This window comes from Dermacentor variabilis, chromosome 11 (assembly GCF_050947875.1).
Source record: "Dermacentor variabilis isolate Ectoservices chromosome 11, ASM5094787v1, whole genome shotgun sequence".
NCBI classification, from domain to species: domain Eukaryota; kingdom Metazoa; phylum Arthropoda; class Arachnida; order Ixodida; family Ixodidae; genus Dermacentor; species Dermacentor variabilis.
Window position 1 is genome coordinate 839,410 of NC_134578.1, and position 22,355 is coordinate 861,764.

The 22,355-nt window shown below is 43.9% G+C and overlaps 1 protein-coding gene across 1 annotated transcript in view; it reads right to left on the bottom strand.

The window, feature by feature from the left end:
- Nucleotides 1–524: 524 nt before the first annotated feature.
- The window catches only part of Sec10 (Exocyst complex component Sec10), a 243,095-nt gene continuing 221,264 nt past the window's right edge, over nucleotides 525–22,355 (bottom strand). The window contains exons 15-16 of the mRNA XM_075673687.1: nucleotides 13,801–13,961; nucleotides 525–746 (exon numbers count right to left, since the gene is read on the bottom strand). Of these exons, the coding sequence (XP_075529802.1) occupies nucleotides 660–746; nucleotides 13,801–13,961 (248 nt within the window). The 3' untranslated portion in view covers nucleotides 525–659. The remainder of the gene's footprint in view (nucleotides 747–13,800; nucleotides 13,962–22,355) is intronic.

A 22,355-nucleotide genomic window follows, 5' to 3' on the forward strand; every position in this document is an offset into this window, starting at 1 on the left:
TGTGACTTTTTAATGTCGCCGAGGTCACAATCAGGGAAATCATACACGGCTGCCCTGTAAGCAATTTTTCCACCTGCAACTGCTTTTGCAAGTATTTGGCATGATTTCTGCTGTGCTCCGCCATACTAAGCTTGTTTGACATTTGTCGGACCATGTGCCACATCGGGCTCCATTTTCGTTTCAGGGTGCAGATCCATTGCTTGGGGCTGTTGCACCTAGCAACCTGTGCTCCGAGGATCTGATTTGTCTGTTGGTAGACATAATATTGCTTTGGCCTATTAGTAATGTGGTCTGCTTGCTTGAATTAGTCGCTTTTTTTTCAGTCTACGCCGATGATGAAAATGCAGCTGTTCTAGCCGGAGCGTTACAGATGACAGAGGCGATCAAGTCCCCCTGGTGACGTCGCACCAGAGCACTGTCTGGAGTGCTGTCATTGGTCGTGCACGTTGCCGCTGCCTCAGTTCTCCTAGTGTAGGAGACAACATAGAGTCTTATGCAGTTTGAATAAATGAAAACAGTTTGAATTCAAAGTTATCAGGTCTCAATGTCTTTCCGATTGGGTCCCGACAGGCTCAACATTTTATTCTAGCCCTGTAACAAAGCACTTAGGGCCCTTCCACGCTGTCAGCCAAGTGTGGGGTAACAAAGCACCCAGTGGCTCACTTGAACTGGTTCACCAGCTTGTGCACCTTGCAGTCCGTTCTCAACTGGACGAAATTCACCAGCACACTCCTCTCCAGACTCGCCTGGAAAACAAAGTAATGTACAGGGTCCTGAATATTTCACAAAAGGATAGAAAGTTTGAGGAGTTGGTACGGTAACATGATCTTGAATTGTAGCGCGAAGCGACACAGACAGACTGTCTGCTTCTAGTCTCTGTCTGTGTCACTTAGCACTACAATTCAAGATCCTGAATATTTCGCTGCACGTGTTTGAAAAAAGATTTTCCGCCACCCACTACATTGTTCTTGCTCAATTTTTTCAGAACAATCGCGTTTTGGCGTCGATTTCGTTTAGTATAGCACTTGGCACATTAAATTGCCTGGTTTTTAAGAAAAAAATGCTAGTTTGCCTGCGCTTATGGAAATGCGAGCCACTGCCACGATGGCGCAAGCATAAACTTGTGTTGCCGCCAGCTGCAGAAAGCAGCGCTTCAGGGAGAGCAGCTGCCTGTTCCAGGAGTGGGCAGCACGCGGCAGCCCTCCCTGAAGCGCTGCTGTCTGCAGCTGATGGCAGGCGGCAACACAAGTTTGTGCTTGCACCATCGTGGCAGTGGCTCACATGCCCATAAGCACAGGCAAATTACAATTTTTTTCTTAAAAACCAGGCAATTATCTGACCCAAATGTTATTCTAAGCAAAGTCGATGCCAAAATGCGATTGTTCTGCAAAATCTGAGCAAGAACAGTGCAGCAGTGAGCAGAAAATCTTTTTTTCGAATGCACGCAGCAAAATATTCAGGGCCTTGTATACACAAAGCTGAGAGCACAATATTTCCTTCAGGTTCCTATAGGTATGCTCCCAGATCTGTGCAGACATTTAAAGGGGGTACTGACACAATACTTTCGAGCCCTTTTTTTTTTTCGCTTTAAAGGACCCTCACCAGGTTTGGCCATTTTAAACAGACAAGTGCTGTGTATACAATGCGTGCTGATGATCATGCTGGCAAAGTATTACACCGCTGCGCACCACTGAAAACAGCTGAAATTTTGCTCCTGCATGCTTGGTTGTTCACTATGCTGCTACATTGGGCCTCACGAGTAACAGCATTGGAGGCAAGGACTTACGGAGCCGCCATCTGTCGGAAGCGCCTCCCTTGCGTAGTACGAGGGATAACGCGGCGCGTTCCTCATAAATTTGGCGTACGGCGCCCAATAAAAACATTACGTGGTAGCCCCCCTGGAGATTTCTGTACGAACTCTCAAAACGACGGAAGTCTTTACTGTGAAAATAATAATCTTGGGCAAATTGAAAGCACATAATCATTTACGGACGCTATCGTTTTACCGAATATGCACAGTGAGCATCACTGCGTGCAGTCGCCGCGATGGAGTCTCCTAAACCGGCGTCTTGCATGAAAGGCAGGCAAACACTAAGAGTAAACTATGTGAAATATGTTCTTATAGTGGGCTGTCTGTATAACTGAATGGAGCATAACAGAATGAAGCCTCAATGCAGCGATCGCACAGGTTCACAGCGACTGACCGCGCGTCTGCATGCATGTCCGTGCACAATGCCGCCAGCTTTAGGCCGCATAATATGAGCGTTTGACAGTACACAAGCAACCATTGTTGCATGGACGCTATCAGAGCTGTTCAAAAATAATTTCGTGATGTGCCATCGCAACGATTCAATCTTTTTTTTTTTCCTTCTAAATCCTTATATGTTTCAATATCATTATTTCTCATGTTGCGCCACAGTGTATGTTTATCGGTCTTCACAGCGTGTGATTTCCCGGTGCTTCTTTTTCGTAATCCAGTACATTAATTCATAACACAAACATGACCAAGTGCCACGCCTTCTTTTACTGGGCTTCTTACCGCTCCCTTTCCATTCCGGTGAACTTGCCAGTGCCTGGCATCAACAAGTTCATAGACCAAATAAAGCGTCATGACACTAGCCAGACAGCTGGCGTGTGCGAGCGTCTCAGTGCGTGCTTTCTGCTACTCGCCAAACATCGCAGTCCTGACGGCGTATCAGAAATCTTCCTCGCGTCTGTGCTTGCTGCATACCCGAGTTGTAGCCGATGGCCGTCTGCCAATTCTAAGTTTCGTGAGCCAAGCTTCACGCAGCTCCTTGTCTTGCGGCTACGTGTGAATAAGGCTGACACTGAGCTCCGTTGCGTACGTCCGGCACTTCGTCACCGAGCAGTAGCCTACCATGCTGCACGCCTCCAAAGGCAGGCACTGCCTATTACAGTACTTTCAAATGTTGCCAAGCAGACGCCCAAGGCGGTAAAGCCTCACCACTTTATCAGAACCGCAGCGCAGGTGGGACTTTAAACTTTCATTTTCAGCTCGCTTCGGCGCTTCCGAAGCAGCCGACATGGCCGCTGTGTCCACATGATCCCTCGTGCCACGTCACGCCTACAGTGGCGCCAGCTTTTCCAGTGGTGGAGCTCGCCCCCAATACAAAGTGACTGAGCAAGCTGGAGCGAGTGTCAAAACGTCACAGCTGGCGATGTCCTGCTCTAACATGACCACACACCGTGTCATGACGTCACAACACACTATCCTCTTCGGAAAAGAAACCAAAACTAGCTGTACAAAACCTATAATATTCAATATTTTTAGGGTGCTATGCTTGTCACTATCTTTTCTAGGGTTTAGAGGTCTAGTATCTTCATTGAATGCAAAAAAGATAAATAGCCAAAAATATCCTGTCAAGGTATGTCATCACCTATCAGAAAATGCTTAAAAATTTCAGTTGGAAGTTAGTTATCTCTTATAAAGCACAGTTAGTCAGGCATTTATTTAGCTGTTATAAAGCAGCAAGAAGGTATGTTTTTGTGGATACAGAGCGCCGAAATGTGGGTGTCACGCCAGCAGTCGTAAGTGCCAACTGGAATGCTCGAAACAAGAGCACTTCAGTAGGTATGTAAAGATACCATTATACCATTAGGCTGTGCAATGAACCGCCATCATTGCCATATCTCTAGGCTGAAGTGCATTCTATTAAAAGAAACTTAAATTTAAGAAGTTGCATGTTAATTGAGAAGTTTTTGCCAACTACCCATATTATGAAGCTTTATTGCAAGTTCAAAAAAATTCTGGTTAATTGGACAGGTTTGTGCATAAAGACACAGTGCAGAATATTTCATACTGAAATATTCCCAGAAAGAAAGTTGCAAATGTTCGCATAAGCGTATAATGTCGAAAACAAAGTTTTGGGAAAAACGAAGTTGAAGTTTTGAAGTTCAGGTATGGAAACAACAAGCAATACACCCAAAATCCACCATAATCATAGTTCGGGCACGCTTTGGAAATGACTCAGTCTCACTTTGCATGAATCTGCAGCTCGCCTTTATTTTTCTTGTCTGTTTCGTGTCCCATGTAGACTGATGTGTTTCTTTCATTGGGTATTGTTTGACCTTGAAAAACTATCGTGGGAACCTTGCTTTTACCTAGAACTTTGCCATGAGTCAATAAATACAAGTTTGTCTCAAACGTTAAATTGGCAAGTCAGAGCTCTAAAAGACAAACAAGCACTAAGCAGACCAATATCGTCTGGTTTTCAAAAGCCCATTATTTGAAGAGCAGTGAAGAAAGTTAACATGGTCAAGGGTGCGGAACCAAAAGGATCAAGAAGTAGTAGAGAAGGCACAGAGCAAATGTGCATTGCAGTCATGCCTTACGTCAATAACTTTTCTCATGGATTAAAGAATGTTGCTAGCAAGTTTGATGTCAATGTTGTTTTCAGCACCCCTAACAAGCTAGGACGACTCTGCCAAGCTGTGGCAAAAAAGAATGGAAGACAGAAAGCAAATGTGTCTTTGCTTTTAAAGAAGACTCAAAGTTCATTAAATGTGAAGAAGGTGTAGTGTACTTGTTGCCTTTAACTTGCAGCCAAGTTTGCATAGGGCAAACTGGTCGGTGTGTTTATACATACCTTAAAGAGCATCTGTAATTACTGGGGAAAGATAACCATTCACTATGAAACTGCAGGGTGCACAGAACAACATGCAACCATTCACACTTAGCCGACCACTGTAAACGCTGTTACTGTGACCCTTTTTTTTTTTGTGATAAAGCGGATCTGTTGGCACATAAAAATAAACATGAAAAATACTTGAGGCCTTCTGTAAAGAAGGCATGCAGATTGCACGTGAGTGAGCCATCTGTTTTAGTCCCTGACAAAGAATTCACCTTTTTGAATAGCATGTGATTTTTTGATATCTTTTGCAGTTTCTGTCAATGATCTGCACATGTTCATTGCAGCTAGCCGGGTTATATATGGTGTAGGAATGCAACGTATATATATATATAATGCTCTCACGCATTTCCTGATGTTGTTTTCCCCGCATGCCTCTCGTGTCTCTTGTAATCCGGCTTCCCCATGAAGCTGTGCATTGGTGGTGGTCACTGTAGAAGCTGAATAGTATGAGAGATGGCGAGTTTTGTTCTGCTACTGCCATCTAATGGCAGGGTAACTCGCTCACAAAAGGGAGTAGCCTCTTCCTCTTTGGCTTGGCTCTGGCTTTGGAGCGAGGTGCCAGAATGGACAAACACAATCATTTGAATGTGTCACCATTCGTGTGACTGTACATGTGAACGATTAGGTGTTGGTATCTGGCATGGGACGAACTTATTCGCTTGATATCCTATCACGGTGAGTCGGACTTCCTCGATTCATTAGCGCCCATCAACACGTTCCATTGGTTGTTATCTGGTTAGCTGGCGTTGGTGTATACAGGGAGCAATAAGTTCCCTTTTATTTATTACCACTACTGCATTATCATTTCTTTGTCCCAAGAGCATGTTTGAGACCGCATGATGCATAATCTTTCCCTGAAATAAACTGAGTTGTGAGTTGGAGCTTGTTTGTAAATTACCCGTGTCCTTTGTCCTTTGTGTGCACCACAGTTTTACCATGACAAAGAAGCAGATCCCTGGTAAGATGAAGTGTGCATAATGTAAACAAACCAGAACAGCAGACACTATGCAGTTCTCTAGGGAAAATTTTAACTAATTCAGAAATACTACTCACTACAAAGCAATCCTATAGGTGAATCATAATTCTTAAACCCAAATTTATTGACACAATTGGTTAGCAATATTTTGAGTGAGAAATACAAAATGGAGGGGGTAATTGAAATTGCACACCTTCTGCAATTTGACGCTTTCAGTTTCGTATTCAAATGCATGCAGAAGAGAAGGGCTGGAAAACGGCTGTAATGTTCGAACGGGTTAGTTTGGAAATCTAATCCTTTTTGATGAATAATCTTGTAAAGATCGACACTACTTTAGAAATATAATAAAAAAACGAAAAAATGACAATTTTTCAGGAAATGTGTTTTCAGACGTGGTGACACACCTTAACGAACTTCATATGTTTGACAGCCAATAGTGTCTGATTCTCACACTTCTACATGAAAGCAAGAAGTGGATTGAGCACTTGCAGTATGCGCACCTGTTTTACATGTAGCACGGCAGTCACATTTAACGAGTTAAGTCAGCATGCAGCAACACACTGCACCATATGTTTCAGAGCCAATGATGCTAGTTTGCACAATGCTTTATGAGCTGCAGGTATGACAGAAAGCTCGTCGGCCCCTTCGTTATAAATTATAATAGTATCAATGTCGAGCATAATTTTCTGTCATGTGGCCGATGTATGTGTAGTCATGAATAAGGGTAAAAAATAAGGACACTGACCACTGAAAGAATACAAGAGAAGACATTTCGGCTCCCCTGACGGGAACAAAGCTCCCATAAGGGGAGCCGAAATGTCTTTTCTTGTATTCTTTCAGTGGTCAGTGTCCCTTCTTTTTTACCCTTCTTCATGATGCCTCCCGACCAGACAGGCTTCCGTCAAAACCTCGACTTATGTGTAGTCATGTTTCCACACTCCCAAAAACTGAGTAACAATGCATAAACAGATATTTGCTCCGACCTAGTATCGGTGCTGAAGTGACTGGCCCTCTTCTGGTTGCTGGTGTGCTTAAGAAAAAGCTCTAGCTCAGGAGCTCCTATCTATAACTACATGGTAATGGAGAAATCACTTTTTTAGGGGGCTTCTTATGTTTAAGGAAGAAGTTCAAATCTGCTAATTGTAGAAAATGGACTACCAATTTACAACATATTTCGTTGGAAAAATTTCTGAAATTTGTAAAATTAAAGAAAGAACATGCTCAAGTATCAAGTTTACAACTCTCTAACTGTAAGGGAAAAATTGGGAGCCACCTGGACTGTTGTAGCATGATGCTACAAAACTGTAACTCACCAATAAAATACCTTATCACAATTCTGTAAACTGCACCTAATAGTAAGTCGACTGCTGTTAATTGCAACACAGTCCGTCTGACATTGTGGTTAATTTGAAATTACCTGAAAATTCCCGGCAGGAAACCATACATTGCTATAGAAGAAAAAAATTGTTTAGTTTGAATGCAAATGCATGCCATATCAAGTTATTTGACCTCCACTGGCACCCCCTTATGCACGGAGCAGTTACCAAAAGCTTAAAAACATAAATTTGGCAAATGGTGCTAGTGCTTCCCTAGGCATGAAGCTGATTTATTTGTGCCTTTTAGTGGCCAACACTTTTTCCGAACGTGAAGCCATCTGTTCTCACTTATGTCTTTTTCTGTCCCACTGAAGCAGCACTTAAAAACCTCAGCCCTCTTCACTAGATGTTGGTTCCACAGTACTTTAACTGCAAGATGAAAAAAGACATGACCGACTACTTCAGGCAAAGAAAAAAATTTGCAAGGTGAAAAAGTCCTGCAAGGTGAACCGGAGTGCCACAAACGTGTTCAACAGTGTTGACCAAAATGTTGCTTTGGGCTAAGTTGAAACCTGTGGAGAAAATTACCTTGGTGCATGCTGTTTACAGTCATGTTCCCGAGTACGATAATGTACATTGCATCAGGGAGACCGTGCAGGTCATCGCTAAGTGCTACACCCAGCATAGTCTTCATTGGAATAACAAAGGTGTTACATTGGCGGTTTCGGTTTCAAACCGTAACTGGCTAGCCCTCAGGGGGCGCTGACATATTGATGCAGAACCTATTTAAGGTGCTGCAATGACAATAAATGCACTCTCTGCCTTGGTCCCCATTTGCATCTTTGTGTTGCTCCCGGCAAGCCCAACGTGCCCGGCGCTGCGACCATGGTGGCCATGCCGACGTAACATTTTGGCGACGAGGATAAACCCTTCCATACATACTACGATGCCTTCAAGATTCCTTAGAAACCGTTTTTCTGCCATGGACACCGGATTCTGCCCGGACGCTACTAGCATTGGCACCTGCACCATGTCCTGCTGAGCAGCGCGTTCCGTCGCCATTCCGACAACATTTTGGCGACGAGAATGATCCAAGTGCATCGCGACTATCTGTACGATGCGTTTACCAACTGCATTCCTTACGGCATCTTTCACTTTGCCTGCCCTAATTTCAAGCAGTATTTCTGCACTTTCTACGACTGCCTGATTCCTGCTTGCTGTTTCTGCAACCCCTGTGTCCACTTTTGCTGCCCTCCTTGCCAGCAGCATTTTTGCACTGTCTGCACTTTAATGTGCCTTCGACATCATTTTTCTCACCCCCAACGCTACTACGGCGTCATCTTTGCATCTGTCCTCACCCTTTGGCCCTGCCTGTTACTGCTCAGCATGAATGTGGCAATCCCCCCAATGCTTCCTGTCATGCCCGGCGTACCGGCCATCCCTTGGCTAAAATGGCGACATGTGTTGCAGGCATACATCCCCACCACCACCAGGATCACTACGCCGGAACACAAAAAAGCACTCCTCCCCAATGCGCTGGGGGTAGAAGGCATCAGCATCTCTTACAACATCACCGAGACGAAGACAGAGGCCGACGAAGGGACAGGGGATGCGCGGGCAGTTGATGTTTATGAAGTGGCACTTGAAATGCTTGACAACCACTTTTCTACAGAAGATGAATTCTGCAGCCGTGTCCAGTTCAAGCAAAGATTCCAATGTTCAGTGGAGCCGACTACTGAGTTCATCCAGGATGTGCAACGGCTCGCCAAATCATGCAAGTTTGAAACCGCTACCGATTTCATGGTCCAAGACCAGATCCTTTGTGGCTTGCAGTCCCAACAACTTTGCCGCCAGTTCATTCAACTCGGCGAGTACTTCACCGTCAAAAAAACATTGGAAATAGCGCAAGAAGAGGAACGCACTGACAAAATATTGGAGAAGCTCGGCGTTCTACAAGTAGATGCCGTTTCACACATTTCACACTGTCGTCAGCCACAAGATGGCAGCCGTGATCAGCCCCGTCTTCCTCGGGACTTCCTCAAGATGGTGGTTACATTCCCCGCCCGACTGCATTTCAACACGGCAGGCAACGGACCAACGCTCCCCCCCGACTGCGCTGAGATGGCGGACGCCGAGAGCGAGGAGGTGGGCATCCCCGTCAGGGATAGAGACAACCGGGCGCTTCCTCTGCCTCTGCACCGTTGGCTCGGCCGGGCAGCTGTTTCCGCTGCGGCTCGCTGCAGCACTGGGCGAATTTTCTGGGTTGTCCTGCCCGCCACAAATTCTGCCAGATATGTGGAAAGAGGGGGCATTTCTTCCAAATGCGCCGTTCGTCGGAAAGTACATCGGGACCAGTCAACTAGCTGGATACGCAAGACAATACTACTATAAAGACAGCGATCATTCTACACATTGAAGATGCTGTCGGCACCCTATCGCTTATGCATGTTCCCGTACAAGTTAACAACGTAACTCTTCCCTTGATGATCGACACAGGGGCAGTAGTCTCACTCTTGAATGTTCAGGACTACAATAGGCACTTCTCACATATCCGTCTACTTCAATTGCATCTAGTCATCCAGAACTACGTAGAGCAAGTGGTGAATAATTTGGAATCTTTCTCCAAAACTGCTAAGTTCCAAGATAAGTCTGCTGCAGTGAACTTCTATGTCCCCAAGCAGGGTTCATCACTTCTGGGACTCAACGCTATTAAGACACTCAAACTAGTGATCGATGGAGCGACTTTGTCTTGGCTCCAAGCCTCATCTTCACCACTTGGTCCCCACTGGACGGAATATCATCTGGCTTAACTGAACTTGCATGGTACAGCGGACTTCAACAGTACAGCAGGCCAACACCTGTTCGACTTCACTACAAGCGAGAGTGAACCAGTGTAGAGTGCTGGAACAGTCTACCCCAGTTAAAGCGTCGCGATGGCAAGCTCTGCGGAAAGCCCAGGTGGACAGCAAATCACCTGTCAGTTTGCATGTTGAGTGCGTTCCTACCAGGTTTTTCTATAGTGGCACGCATGCTAAGGTATATACCCTTCTTGCAAGTTCTTCCCTAAAACACTCAGATGCAGCAGCTACTTCAAATATGCCTTCAGTGAATTCCGCATTTCAGTGCAGTTCTTCTCATTCGCGAGTGCACTCTTATACAACTCGTAAAGTAGCTCGAATGAGTGTTTCATGTTCAGCTGTAAGGCAAGAGAGTCAGGCACAGTTACTTATGCTGACTGACGTGCCCAGTCAAAATGCTCCGCTTGCAGCATGGACTGCTGAGCACTTCACAGGATCTGAGGATTCTGTTCAGGCACCAGTTTCTCATCCAGCTGTGGTGCCCAGCCAACATGTTCTTTTGCCTGATAGGCATGTAACTGAACCTAGTGGTTCCATGCAGGCACCTTCTCAACGAATGACTGATGTGCGCTGTCCCCATGCTTTCTCAGAAACACCTAATGCTCATGTCTCCAAGCCTTCATGCTCATATACAGTCTTTCATAAGTCTTCGCTCCCAGCTGTGCCTGAGGAGCGCGTCAGTAGATCTTTGGATTCTTTTTAATCTTGTTCTTCGCCTTCAGAGTTGTCTGACGGACACAGGGAGCTAAGAAGTTCAAATGTGAAGTCTTCATCTCTGCCCCCAGTTTTGTTTGGTTGCTTAGCTGAGCAGCATAGCTCAAAACCAGCTTCGGAGCCATTACTGGCACCTATGGACAATACTAACTTTTTGTACTGCAACAGCCTCGGCAGTCAAAAAGGCGGCGCCACAAACCGTGCCACCTAAATGATTTTGTTCGATGATGTTTGTTTCCATGATTTCCTTTAGTTCCAGATGTTTGTATTTCATGTTCGTATCTTTTTTTTTATGTACCAATCCTGGACAGGTGTCCAGATATTTGGCTGCTGTGCAGTCCATTGAGTTACACGTCCATCTTTTGTCATGTGTATAAACATAATTTATATTTTCATTGAAAAAAAAACAAAACAAAACAAAGTGCTTTATTTTCCTGCTTTTTTGCTCGCTAGGGAGCGAGAGTCGAGAGCTGAAGTAATGTATGGCATTCACAAATGTATAATGACGCTTCCTTGCCTTTGTGTAATACACTTTTTTTTTTTTGCTATTGTATAATGACACGGCTTCTCAGCATAATTTCAAGAGGGGGGTGATGTTATATCGGTGGTTTCGGTTTCAAACCGTAATTGGCTCACCCTCGGGGGGCGCTGACGTATAGACGCGGGGCCTAGTTTAGGCACCATAATGACAATAAACGCACGCTCTGCCTCGGTCTTCATCTACCTTTCCGCGTTGCTCTCTGCAGGCCACCGTCCTGGCGTGCCCAACGTGCCCGGCATTGCGACCATGGCGGCCATTAAACTAAATTATGGGGTTTTGCATGCCAAAACCACTTTCTGATTACGAGGCACGTCGTAGTGGAGGACTCCGGAAATTTTGACGACCTGGGGTTCTTTAACGTGCACCTAAATCTAAGTACACGGGTGTTTTCGCATTTCGCCCCCACTGAAATGCAGCCGCCGTGACCGGGATTCGATCCCGTGACCTCGTGCTCAGCAGCCTAACACCATAGCCACTGAGCAGCCACGGCGGGTCATGGCGGCCATGCTGACGTAACAAAAGGCTTGGTTGATTTCTTCGTTGCCAATGGCCTGAAGGCAGTAGCTGCACCTAAAGAGGGCTGCTTTGCAGTCCTGTCAGGGGGCACGTTGCCGGAAAGGCATTAAAAGTGGCTTGGAATAGCTTTGAGCCTGTGGCAGCAACTAACTACAGCCAGTGTGAAAAGCATGCACACACCCTGTCTGATCTTGGGTTGCAGTGGCTTGTAGCAGCCGTCAAGGTAGCAGAGGCCAATCAACTTGGGATATTTTTCATTGCCAAAATTCACAAATTGGACATCCCACTTTCAGAGATATTGGCTGGTATAACGTCAAACTATTCCAATATGTTTTTGTTCGAAATCTACCATTAGCCCTCTGTGATAGGTTAGAATGGTTCAAGTCCAGCCAATATGGGCGGATGCCACACCCAAACGGGCAGAGCCTGAGCCATTTTGACCTATCATGTAGGGCTAATGGCTGATTTGGAATAAAAGCAGATTGCAATAGCCTTATGTTATACCGGCCATTATTGTTATGGGACCTGACTCGTTGTAGATCGCTGTATCCAGGTTTCTACAAGGGCACTTGTATACATCCAATGTGTATTCTTTCCTAATTTCTGATTTCAATCAAGTAGTCCCTATCCTCAAGTCAGTCAGACTTAATGGGCCTGGCCACCCGTGTTTTTCATTACTTAGATGATTACATGGTTTTTGCGGCCAAAAAATATTGCACTAGATTCTTGGTCAGCATCCTTAAAGTGTTAAAGTATAGGAGTCATAGCCTCAGTATATCATGTGCGAGGTTGCCAAAAACAACAAGCTGCATTTTTTGGACCCTTCCTCAGGTTTTCACGAGTCACATCTGGTGGACGTACTCGACTAAAATCATCAAGCCTTCTTTAATGCTGGCTCAGCCCATAACAACATTGTAAAAAATGGTTTGGTCATGTCATGCTTGAAATCAGCCTTGTATTAATCATGTGCTTGTGCAGGCTAGTTTTGAGGTGCCAGTTGACCGTCTTCTATTGGCTGGGTATTTTCCCATTTTAACATGTACTTGCGAACGATTGTTCAGTAAAATGAAAGTAGCGACTCGACAGAACCCCGAGAATGCTGACCCTGTTTCGGAAAACTGCAACATAATCATTACTCTGTAGCTGCACTCAGTATTGCATCGGCTCAAGAAGGTTAGTGTAGTAGTTACGATGTCGATGTTGCTTTCTCTTAAAAAAATCAGCCTGGCAGTGCTTCTGCAGCCATTCAGAGGAAAGTGGAGGGTGGGGCAGCTCATCAAAGTAAGATGTGTACAATTAACCACACCAACAGCTTTATACATTGTTATAAGGGTGTTGTTTACAAAGTTCCACTGTCTTATGGCAAGGCTTACATAGTCCTAACTGGCCATCATATTACATCACATTATCTTCATTGAGAGAACATTTGAATTCACTAAAAGGTACACCCAGCTCATTTACCAAGTCAATGTCAGCCATGTGGCCACTCTCCAAATTTTGATAACACTTCCATGCTTATGAGGCACATAGCTCAGCGCACCTGTGAAATTCCCAAAGTTTTCAAGGTTGAACAGTGTGCACAGTCTTATGTCAGCCAGCCATCTACCGCTCAAGCTAAGCAGGAGTTTGCATTTCTAGACTGCTGATTTTGTCACCACCTTTTGACATTCTCATCCTTCTTTCTTGCTTCATAGTGACTTTATTTGAACAGCACATACTTCCACTAAACCTTCAGTTGAAAGACAGCACTCTTGTCCCTATTTTTCCTTATCTCCATCTTTTTGTGCTGTAAAGCCTGAACCTGTTCCACCACACCAGCGTGCTCCATTCTTAGACTCACTGCCCTAGGCCTCCTTTCAGCTCACTCACTCATGGGTCAGTGCCAGTCTAAGTGAGTTGACTCCTGAGTAAGTTTGCTGGTTTATGTATGGTACTGTTTCCATGCCCAAACAAAACACACTACTTATGGACTTAAGGATGTAACAATGCATATGCCACTTCTGCTGCTCTCTGATTAGGCTAAAGCTAAATGCCGTTCATATCTTTGGGGAAAACTAAACAAGTAGGCAGGGCACAGGTAAGCCCTGTGATGTCAGCAACACTGCAAAGTGTCTCAACATTCTCTAGATCTTGTTTTGTACCATGTGGTCAATACTGCAAATGTATGTATGCTGTATTCATGGCCTTTAGGTAAGCAAAAAGCAATGGTGAATTGTGCCACAATTACCAGTTGGTCGTCCCGACAAACATCCTTTAGGTTTTCCGGTGCCACCACCAGCAGGTTGCAGAGGGCATGCAGAACATCGAACATCTTGTCCAGAGCAAGGATCTTGAACTGCTTGGCACATTTGCGGTACTCATTGTGGTCACAGATGAGGATCATGCCACCTGCATCATCACTGAATCAGTAAGATGACCAGAACTGCACTGACATGCTAACAGGCCGAAACAACCACATACCCACTAGGTAAGGTAAGGTAATCCATAGAGCAAGGTGGGTTACACTGGCAAGTGAGTGACTAAGTAATGCCACATATAAAGTCCTGAGGCGTTTGCAAACTAGTCCAATATTTTTATGTATGAAAAGTTGGCGCGAATTCTAAGACCTCTGGAAGTTTGATTATTCTTTACAATGACGACAAACAGCAGCTCCATTGCATAGAAACAATAAAAGTTGCAATTGTGGAGTTGCGTACAACTTCGTAGAATGATAGGCTTTAGTCCTTAAAGAGTTCCTCACCAGGCCTCACAGAAAATTTTGGTTATACACTGGTTATACACATGCCCTCTACGGAGCGTTCTGCCACAAAAATTTTTCAAATCAGCTATTTAATAGCAGAGATAGAAATATCTCAGTGCCGCGAACCCATAACTTCAGCAGGGGGGCTCCACTGCCAAGCAAGATGCTCTCTCCACTCGCCCCATCTAGCCTTCGCAAGCGAAATTCCTTCCCCGCGTTCTCCCATACCAGACCTCGAGGATCACGTGACACATACGTCACAGGCCCTGCCTTCATTTTTTTTTCTCCTCGCTTTTTTTTTTTACCTGCGCTATGCATTTCCGCTGACCACGCCGTGTGCGAGCTGTTGTCTCGTTCGCGCAGCGCACGATTTTGCGCGCTGTGCACAAGGAAACATGACTAGCGGTATAATTCAGTGCTACACGTATACTGAGGCAGAACAAGTGGATCGCAGAGCGTGATGACACACTGCAACACGGTAGAAAATGGCAGAGTTTCGGTACCTGTGCACGACTGGGGGAACAAGCAGACGAAGCGGAAGTACATCTCTCTTGCTTCGGTGCGAAGTAAAACAAAAAACACGTAGAAATTCCCTTTGTGTGTTTTATAATTTCTCTAAACTTCAATTCGTGAATTCAAGCAGCAGATTGTACAGATAACAGATGTTGTCTTGAATAATTCTCGAAGTCACGTATCACCATGAGTGACATCACACTGCAGACACGATTACGTAGGCGCAGGAGCCCAACTACGTCACCGCCCCTCTCCGAGTGGATTCGCCGCGAGTGAAGAGGGAAACAGCGTTGAGATTGAAATTTTAGGCCCTTCTGCAGCGCACAGTGATGTAATTCTTTGCAAACATGATTGTTGGCACGCACTGTACGATCCGCGCTTGTCAGCTCAAAATAGCCAGACCTGGTGAGGGGCCCTTAAACAAGGTTAAAACCCTGTCAGTGGACATGCGCCAATTCACAATACAGAAAAACCCTGTCTATATGTCTCTTAGGGGACTAAGAAAAAAAAAGCTAATCCAGGAAAACTTAAAATTCAATAATGCTTGTGGCATAACTACAGATGAGGCAAAAAGCTACTCTCACATAAAGTTTTATCTCAAGTTGAATAATGTAATGAGTGCCACGTTCCCACTCGCAATGTGCTATGCTGCCACTTTGTTTGCTAGCTGTGGGATAATGTGTGCTCTAATTGCCTCTCGCTAATATTTTATTAGGCGTCTATGTATTAACTATTTTTCCATCCTGTGTGCATTAAATATATTGCACATTTTCCTGGTGCTCTAAGGTTCTGCCTCTGCCATTTGTTTTGTTCCATGAGTCGTGATTATTGTGCCTTTTTGCTGCTACATACACCACTCAATCTGTATTTAGTGTACTACACTAAAGGCACCAAGCTATTTGTTGTCACATATTCCATAAATAAATAAAACTAAAGAACCTGCATCACAATGGAAAGCCAGCAAACTGTTGACAACCAGCTAAGTAAACCTCATCACTGCCTGGAAGTTAAGTAAATTAAATTCTATGAGCTGAAACCACAATATGATTATGAGGCATGCTATAGTGGGGGACTATGGATTGATTTTGAACGCCCGGAGTTGTACACTACACCCAATGCAATGTACACAAGCATACCATTCTCATTGGAATATGGCTGCCACAGACAGGATCGATCCCGCACCCACTAAGCTACAGAGGCGGGTGCCTGGCGGTTTGAGCGACTGTTGCTTCTTTATTTATTAGTTGTATACTACTGGTTACCTTTTAGCAGCCATGACAGGAGTTGGTACATAAACACAACACAAAAATAGAAAAACTATAAAATAGTATACATTACCAAAGTTCATGCAAAACAGCAAAAATTTAATTCTGGGGTTTTATATGCCAAAACCACAACATAATTATAAGGCATGCCATAGTGGAAGACTCTGGATTAATTTTGGCCCCCTGGGGTTCTTTAATGTACACCCAATGCACTGCATACAGGAATTTTTGCATTTTGCTCCCATCGAAATGCAGTCACCACGGCTGGGCAAGCAGCAAAAGACCATGTAGTGAGACTAAGTATGTTATGAACAGCACTATAAAATATTCACTTGTTGAAATATTACTCAACAGTGCAAGAAATGAAGATAGAAAAATAAGAAAAAAAGTAATTACATCATGATAGGCTATTCACATAAGTCACGTGCAAGTTGAAAAGGTTAGCAATAAGTTAGCTTACAAAAGCACTATGGAATCACATGTCAGAATATTACTCTTGAGCAAGAATTTAACTAGGAAACGGCCATACTAATATGACAGTTTAAGATATGATTTGAACTAGACAGCCCCAAATAAATTGACACTTTAGGAAAGGAAGTCAAGGAAAAGGAAAGCATAATAAGCGCAACAATTGAAAACTCTCTGCGTGATCACTCTTCTGTCTGTTTCATAGGTATATTTTTATCATAAATCTCATCGTCTGCAGTTTCATGTACCTGTGCACATGTCACAGCGCCTTCACAACATGCTCTTTTATACACATACATGGTCAAATGCAGGAATTTAACTAATCCTCACTGCCTCGCGCTATTGCAGATTGGAGCAATCTTCTGGACCACATATCCCATCCATGTCAAACCATGAAACTTTTCATGACAACCTGAATACACTGTTTGATAATACTGTTTAATGGTGTTCCACTGTACTATCTGTAACCTTTGTTTTGTTACCTTTTTATTTGATGCTAACATTTTTTTCTGTTTTGTAGGAACTGTTATCCCCCAAACTCAATGCCCTTCAATGGCCTGTAAGGTATTGCAAATAAATAAATAAGTAAATGAATGAATGAATGAATGAACAAACATAACCGTTTCCAACCATCGGCTGCAGAAAGCAAATGCTGCTGCAAAGAAAACTGCAAAGAAAGAAAGCGCAAGCAAGACATAAAAGTGCTCCATGAATTAAATATCAAAGATATGTCTGCAGGGCTGATATGAATGCATCAACTGATGAAAGCTCAGCTATGTTGTGTGGAAGTGCGTTCTACTCAGCTATCATTTTTGATGCTACATTTTCCTGTTCTGTACAGACTGTTACCCCCTTACACGATGCCCTTCAGTGGGCCTGTAAGGTATTATAACTAACTAACTAACTAACTAACTAACTAACTAACTAACTAACTAACTAACTAACTAACTAACTAACTAAATAAATAAATGAATAAATAACTAAACAAGCAAACAGGGAAAATCAATACGGGTTTGTTCTTGGCTTCGGCCTTACAATTGTCTTTTCATGCTTCCATCAAGACTGCCTTGTTTTGTTCAATTGCATATAACTAGCGAAAGGCATTTTTGTTCAATCGTTCACTAAAGTGCATTTCCAGGTGATGCAACTTACAGCACGGTTCAGGAATGAGAAGGCCACTCATTTTTTTTAGGTTACTATCGGATACATTCCTTCCGTATGAATGATAAATAAATCTTAATGCTTTCCTCTGAAAGCTTTCAATGCAGTGCATGTCTGATTTGGTGTGCGGATCCCAAACAATGTCTGCATACTTTAATAAAAGTCTCACTAAATTGTATACACCCCAAGCTTGATTTGAGTGGTGCAGTGTTAGAGCCAATTCCTTAGCAGATAAAGTTTCTTTGAAGATGCTGAAGCAACAAATTTTACATGGCTGTTCCAGTTGAGCTTCAAATTAATATATATGTCCAGGTATTGGATAAAGACAAAGGCATGTACCAGTGCAGAAGAAAACAGAAAAGAGGTGCAGAGACTAAAGGATGACAAAAAAGGTAGAGCACTGGTCTTCAACTGTTTTAACTTTGAAATGAATGACAGCGAGTCCCATGGTTACAGAAAAGGCTACATCTTGGTGCATGCCTACACAGGAGAGTGGGAGGGGGGATGCAAAAACTTGGCACTACTTGACTAATGCCATTACCAATTCTGCAAAGCATGAGAACACTTGTCAAGCAAATCAAGTTATTTTTCACCAAAGAAATAGAAGGAATGCTCACGCACTTGTCAGTCTTGTGTGATATACAAAACGCTTCATGTATTAATCTGCACTTTTCCGCTTTGTATTTCCCAAGAGCATGTGTGAAAGGCATATTCTGCCGTGGTTAGCAAGACAGCCTGATCGCACCAAAGCCTGCATTTGTGCACGGTGCTCTCTCAGCCTGTCATTAACACACCTGTCATTAACACACCCCACCTGGCCCACATAGCACTTTTCACATGACAAGGATATTTTAGAGGCCCCTGTCTTACAAGGAATGAAGTGCGTGGCATGCTTTTTCGCACAGGCATCACTTTTGCCCTACCGTTCGTTGACGGTTTGGAACATACATGCTAACTTGTCAGCTGCTGAAAACAACATGGGAACGCCACACTTGCAGGCCACTTTCTTTAGGCGGTGTGAAAAATTGTGCAAGTAGCGCACAACAACTGGGTATTTTAAATGGGTAAGCATTTATATGCCTACCCAATGAGGAAACTTGTCTGTCTGTCATGTTAGACGAATCACCATACAGAAGTTAATGTATAAATAAACAAAATAAATTAGAAAGGAAAAACATCGGCAGTGCTGAGTTTCGAACCTACATCCCCATGCTCAAAAGCCTGACTTGGAGCATTGTGGACATTAGAAAAACTCCAATTTTGTGACAATTTAATGCTAAGCACGCCACATGCCTGATGCATTCCGGGGGTCACGTGATGCACCTTCCGTTAGGGTGTTTCTTCACCGATCAAAATGCCACCGATCTCTGAGGGCTCATGCGCTTCGTGTCACACAACACAGACAGGTAAACAGTCGATGAGTTGATAAGGATGATAAGGAGTGATGAGGGGTTATAATGGTCAGAGCAATCCTAATAAGGTTGTTAAGGACAGACCAGGGTTGATAAGGATCGGACTGATTGTGATAAGGTTGATAACAACCAACAAGGGTTGATAATGGATGCATTTAGTCAGATAAGGTTGATAACGGTATAAACTGGTCGAATCAAGTCTGATAAGATTGAAAAAAACACCAGGTTGCATGGAGATGAGCAAGTGGCACAATGCTTACGCATAGTTAGACAACTTCAGTGGAGTTTCTGCCATAATTTTCTTTCTGGCAGTGTTCAAGCAGCTTCTTTCCATGTTCCACAAGACTTAACCTCTTTGACGAGGCTTTCTACCACGAAGACCACAATTTCTAGTGGACAGCCTGCAAGCAGGTTGTGGTAGCACCACGCTTTGTAACTTTCAAATGGGCCAAATCATAGCATAACATGCTGTTATTTGACCGAGAAAGGTACCTCTAATACACATGTTCTCCAAAAAAGAAACATCTAAAAATTGCAGGCGACCTTGCACAGGCAACTCATGTATGAAACTGAGACTTAGAGCCCAGGATTTAAACACTTCAAGGATGCTATTTAAAACAGTGCTTCTCTTCCGAGAGTCATCAGAATTTAAAACCACAAGGTAATCGTTCACGTACAGTTAAACCTCGATAAAACAAACCTCAATAAAACAAAATTCTCGATATAGTGAAGTACTTATGATAACTCCTTGTCCCTATAACGCCATCTATTTAGAACTTCAATACAGTTGAACCCACTTATAACAGCACTGATTTTAACACTATATCAGTTATAACAATGAGAAGCTGCTGCACCATCAAATTTTGTATGTTTTCTAAAGCAAAATAACCTGCTTAGTACAATACCCCCATGCCGCATTGTCGGTTATAACGGCGAAGTCTGACTACTGAGCGTTCGTGCTGAAAGGTAATGAAGTGTGAAATCCTTGAAAAGAAAAAAGAAAAAGAGAAATTCGAGCCGCTGCACAATAGCCCGCCACCCTAACAGCTACCGTATGCTCATTTTCCAGCCTTCTCCCCATTGCCAGCCTCAAGCGCCTCTCCCGTCGCCCTTCCACCCCTCCAAACACGAATGGGCTGCACCCATAGCTCTATGCCGCACAACCCTCTGAAACATGAATGAACTGCATCAACTCCGCTGCTCCCAGATTGCTCGCTGGCTCCTCATTCTGTACAGTTGTGCTAACTGATTAAGTTGCCCACACTCGGTTTTGTTCATTGCATCAAAGTTGTTCCTGGCCACGTGGCTTCGTTTGACTCACCGCCAAAACAGAAGATGGCTGATCCACCCGTTGATCACTGGCAATGCATGACATTGTCAGTGAAAAGAATCTGCACTGATATAGATGAAGCATTCCTAAAGTGATTTAGTGAGACACATATGTAAGGAGATGGGTGTTGTTTGCCATTTTAATCTCCTACACTCTAGTATCTTCTTCTTTTGATCACTCTTCATCGTCTTCTGTGACTCTTCTGGAGCAGACTGCTTCAACCCCTCAGACTTCATTGTTCACACATCCTGGTGTAATACTTTAATACATTACTAATGGAGGCACATTCCATTTGCCCGGAGGCTCCCAAGTACCGGATGGTCTTCAGGACACCATGCTGTGAGGCAGTCTTGACTACTTGAAAGGTCTATTGAACTTGGCATTGGAAGTCCCACTGCCCTTCCATACTATAATGCGGTCACCAGGTTGTACGTCTGGTATTTCACTGCTGCGTCTTCTGTCAAAGATTTCCTTCATTCGATCTTGGTGTGCTTCATGTTGTTTTGCACTTTTCTGAAATTAAATTATGGGGTTTTATGTGCCAAAACCATGATCTGATAATGAGGCATGCCACAGTGGGGGGACTCCAGAAATTTTGACTACCTGGGGTTCTTTAACGTTTACCTAAATCTAAGTACACGGGTATTTTCGCATTTCGCCCCCATTGAAATGCGGCCGCTGTGGCCGGGATTCGATCCTGCGACCTTGTGCTTAGCAGCCCAACACCATAGCCACTAAGCAACAATGGCAGTTTGCACTTTTCTTGCTCTCAGTAATGAATGAATGAATGAATGTGTGTTGTTTAGTGGCGCAAGGACCAGGTATGGCCAAAGAGCGCCACAACAGTGTTAGTGATTTCGCGGTGGAATGATGAGTTCTGTGAAGTTGATGTGACGTGGCTGTAAAGTGCGTAAAATCTATGTGACAATGACAAGTACTATGAGCCTCACACAGCATTGTGAAAAAATGATATGATATACAGAACATGTGAGATGCAAAAAGTGGCTACAGCACAATGCCTCACCAGAGCCCTTGAAACACAAGGGCCTAGAGGCATGTGCTATACAGTACGACTATCACAGCGGCATCTTCTGAAGAGAGGAAATGCTACGAATGTATGGGGCTAATAACATGTAAGACCACATCTCTGAGGAAACCTAGGACTGTTTTTGTATTAAAAAGTGGTTCTGGACCGAGAAACATTAAAAGATGAAGAGGAATGTGCTGCTGGTATGCTAAGGAAAAATGTCTCTTTCTTTCAGATTAGGTTTCCCAACACTCCAGGAGGGTGTGGAGGATGGTCAGCCTCTCTTCACATCTACCACAAGTTGGAGGGTCATTTCCGGTGAGTAGAAAATTATGGGTGCCAAATGTGTGTCCTATTCTGAGACGACAGAATGGGACATCTGTTCGGCATGATTTTGTTGCAGAGGGCCAGAATCCTAACTGTTGCTTTATCACGTGGAGCTTATTATCTGTTTCCGCGTCCCACAAGCGTTGCCAGTGGTTTTGCAGTTTCTTTCATAAGAAAGGCCTCAGATCTGTGACAGAGACATCAGCGGTAGGGCTAACAGCTTGCGATGCAATTGAGTGGGCCATCTCGTCCACCAAAACGTTACCCTCAATGCCCCTATGGCCAGGTACCCAGCATATAATGATATGCCGATTAGATAGATATGCTTTACACAAGACAGACTAGAGTTAATTAAATACTGGATTTTTGTGCATATAGAGTGACATCAAGGCCTACACAATGCTTAAGGAGGCTGTATACATAGCTGCTTTTTGAAGTTTTTTTCTTATATGCTTCACAGCTGACAATAGTGCGTGGGCCTTGGCCGTAAAGATACTCGTTTCTGGATGTAGTACATCGGATTCTGAGAAGGATGGGCC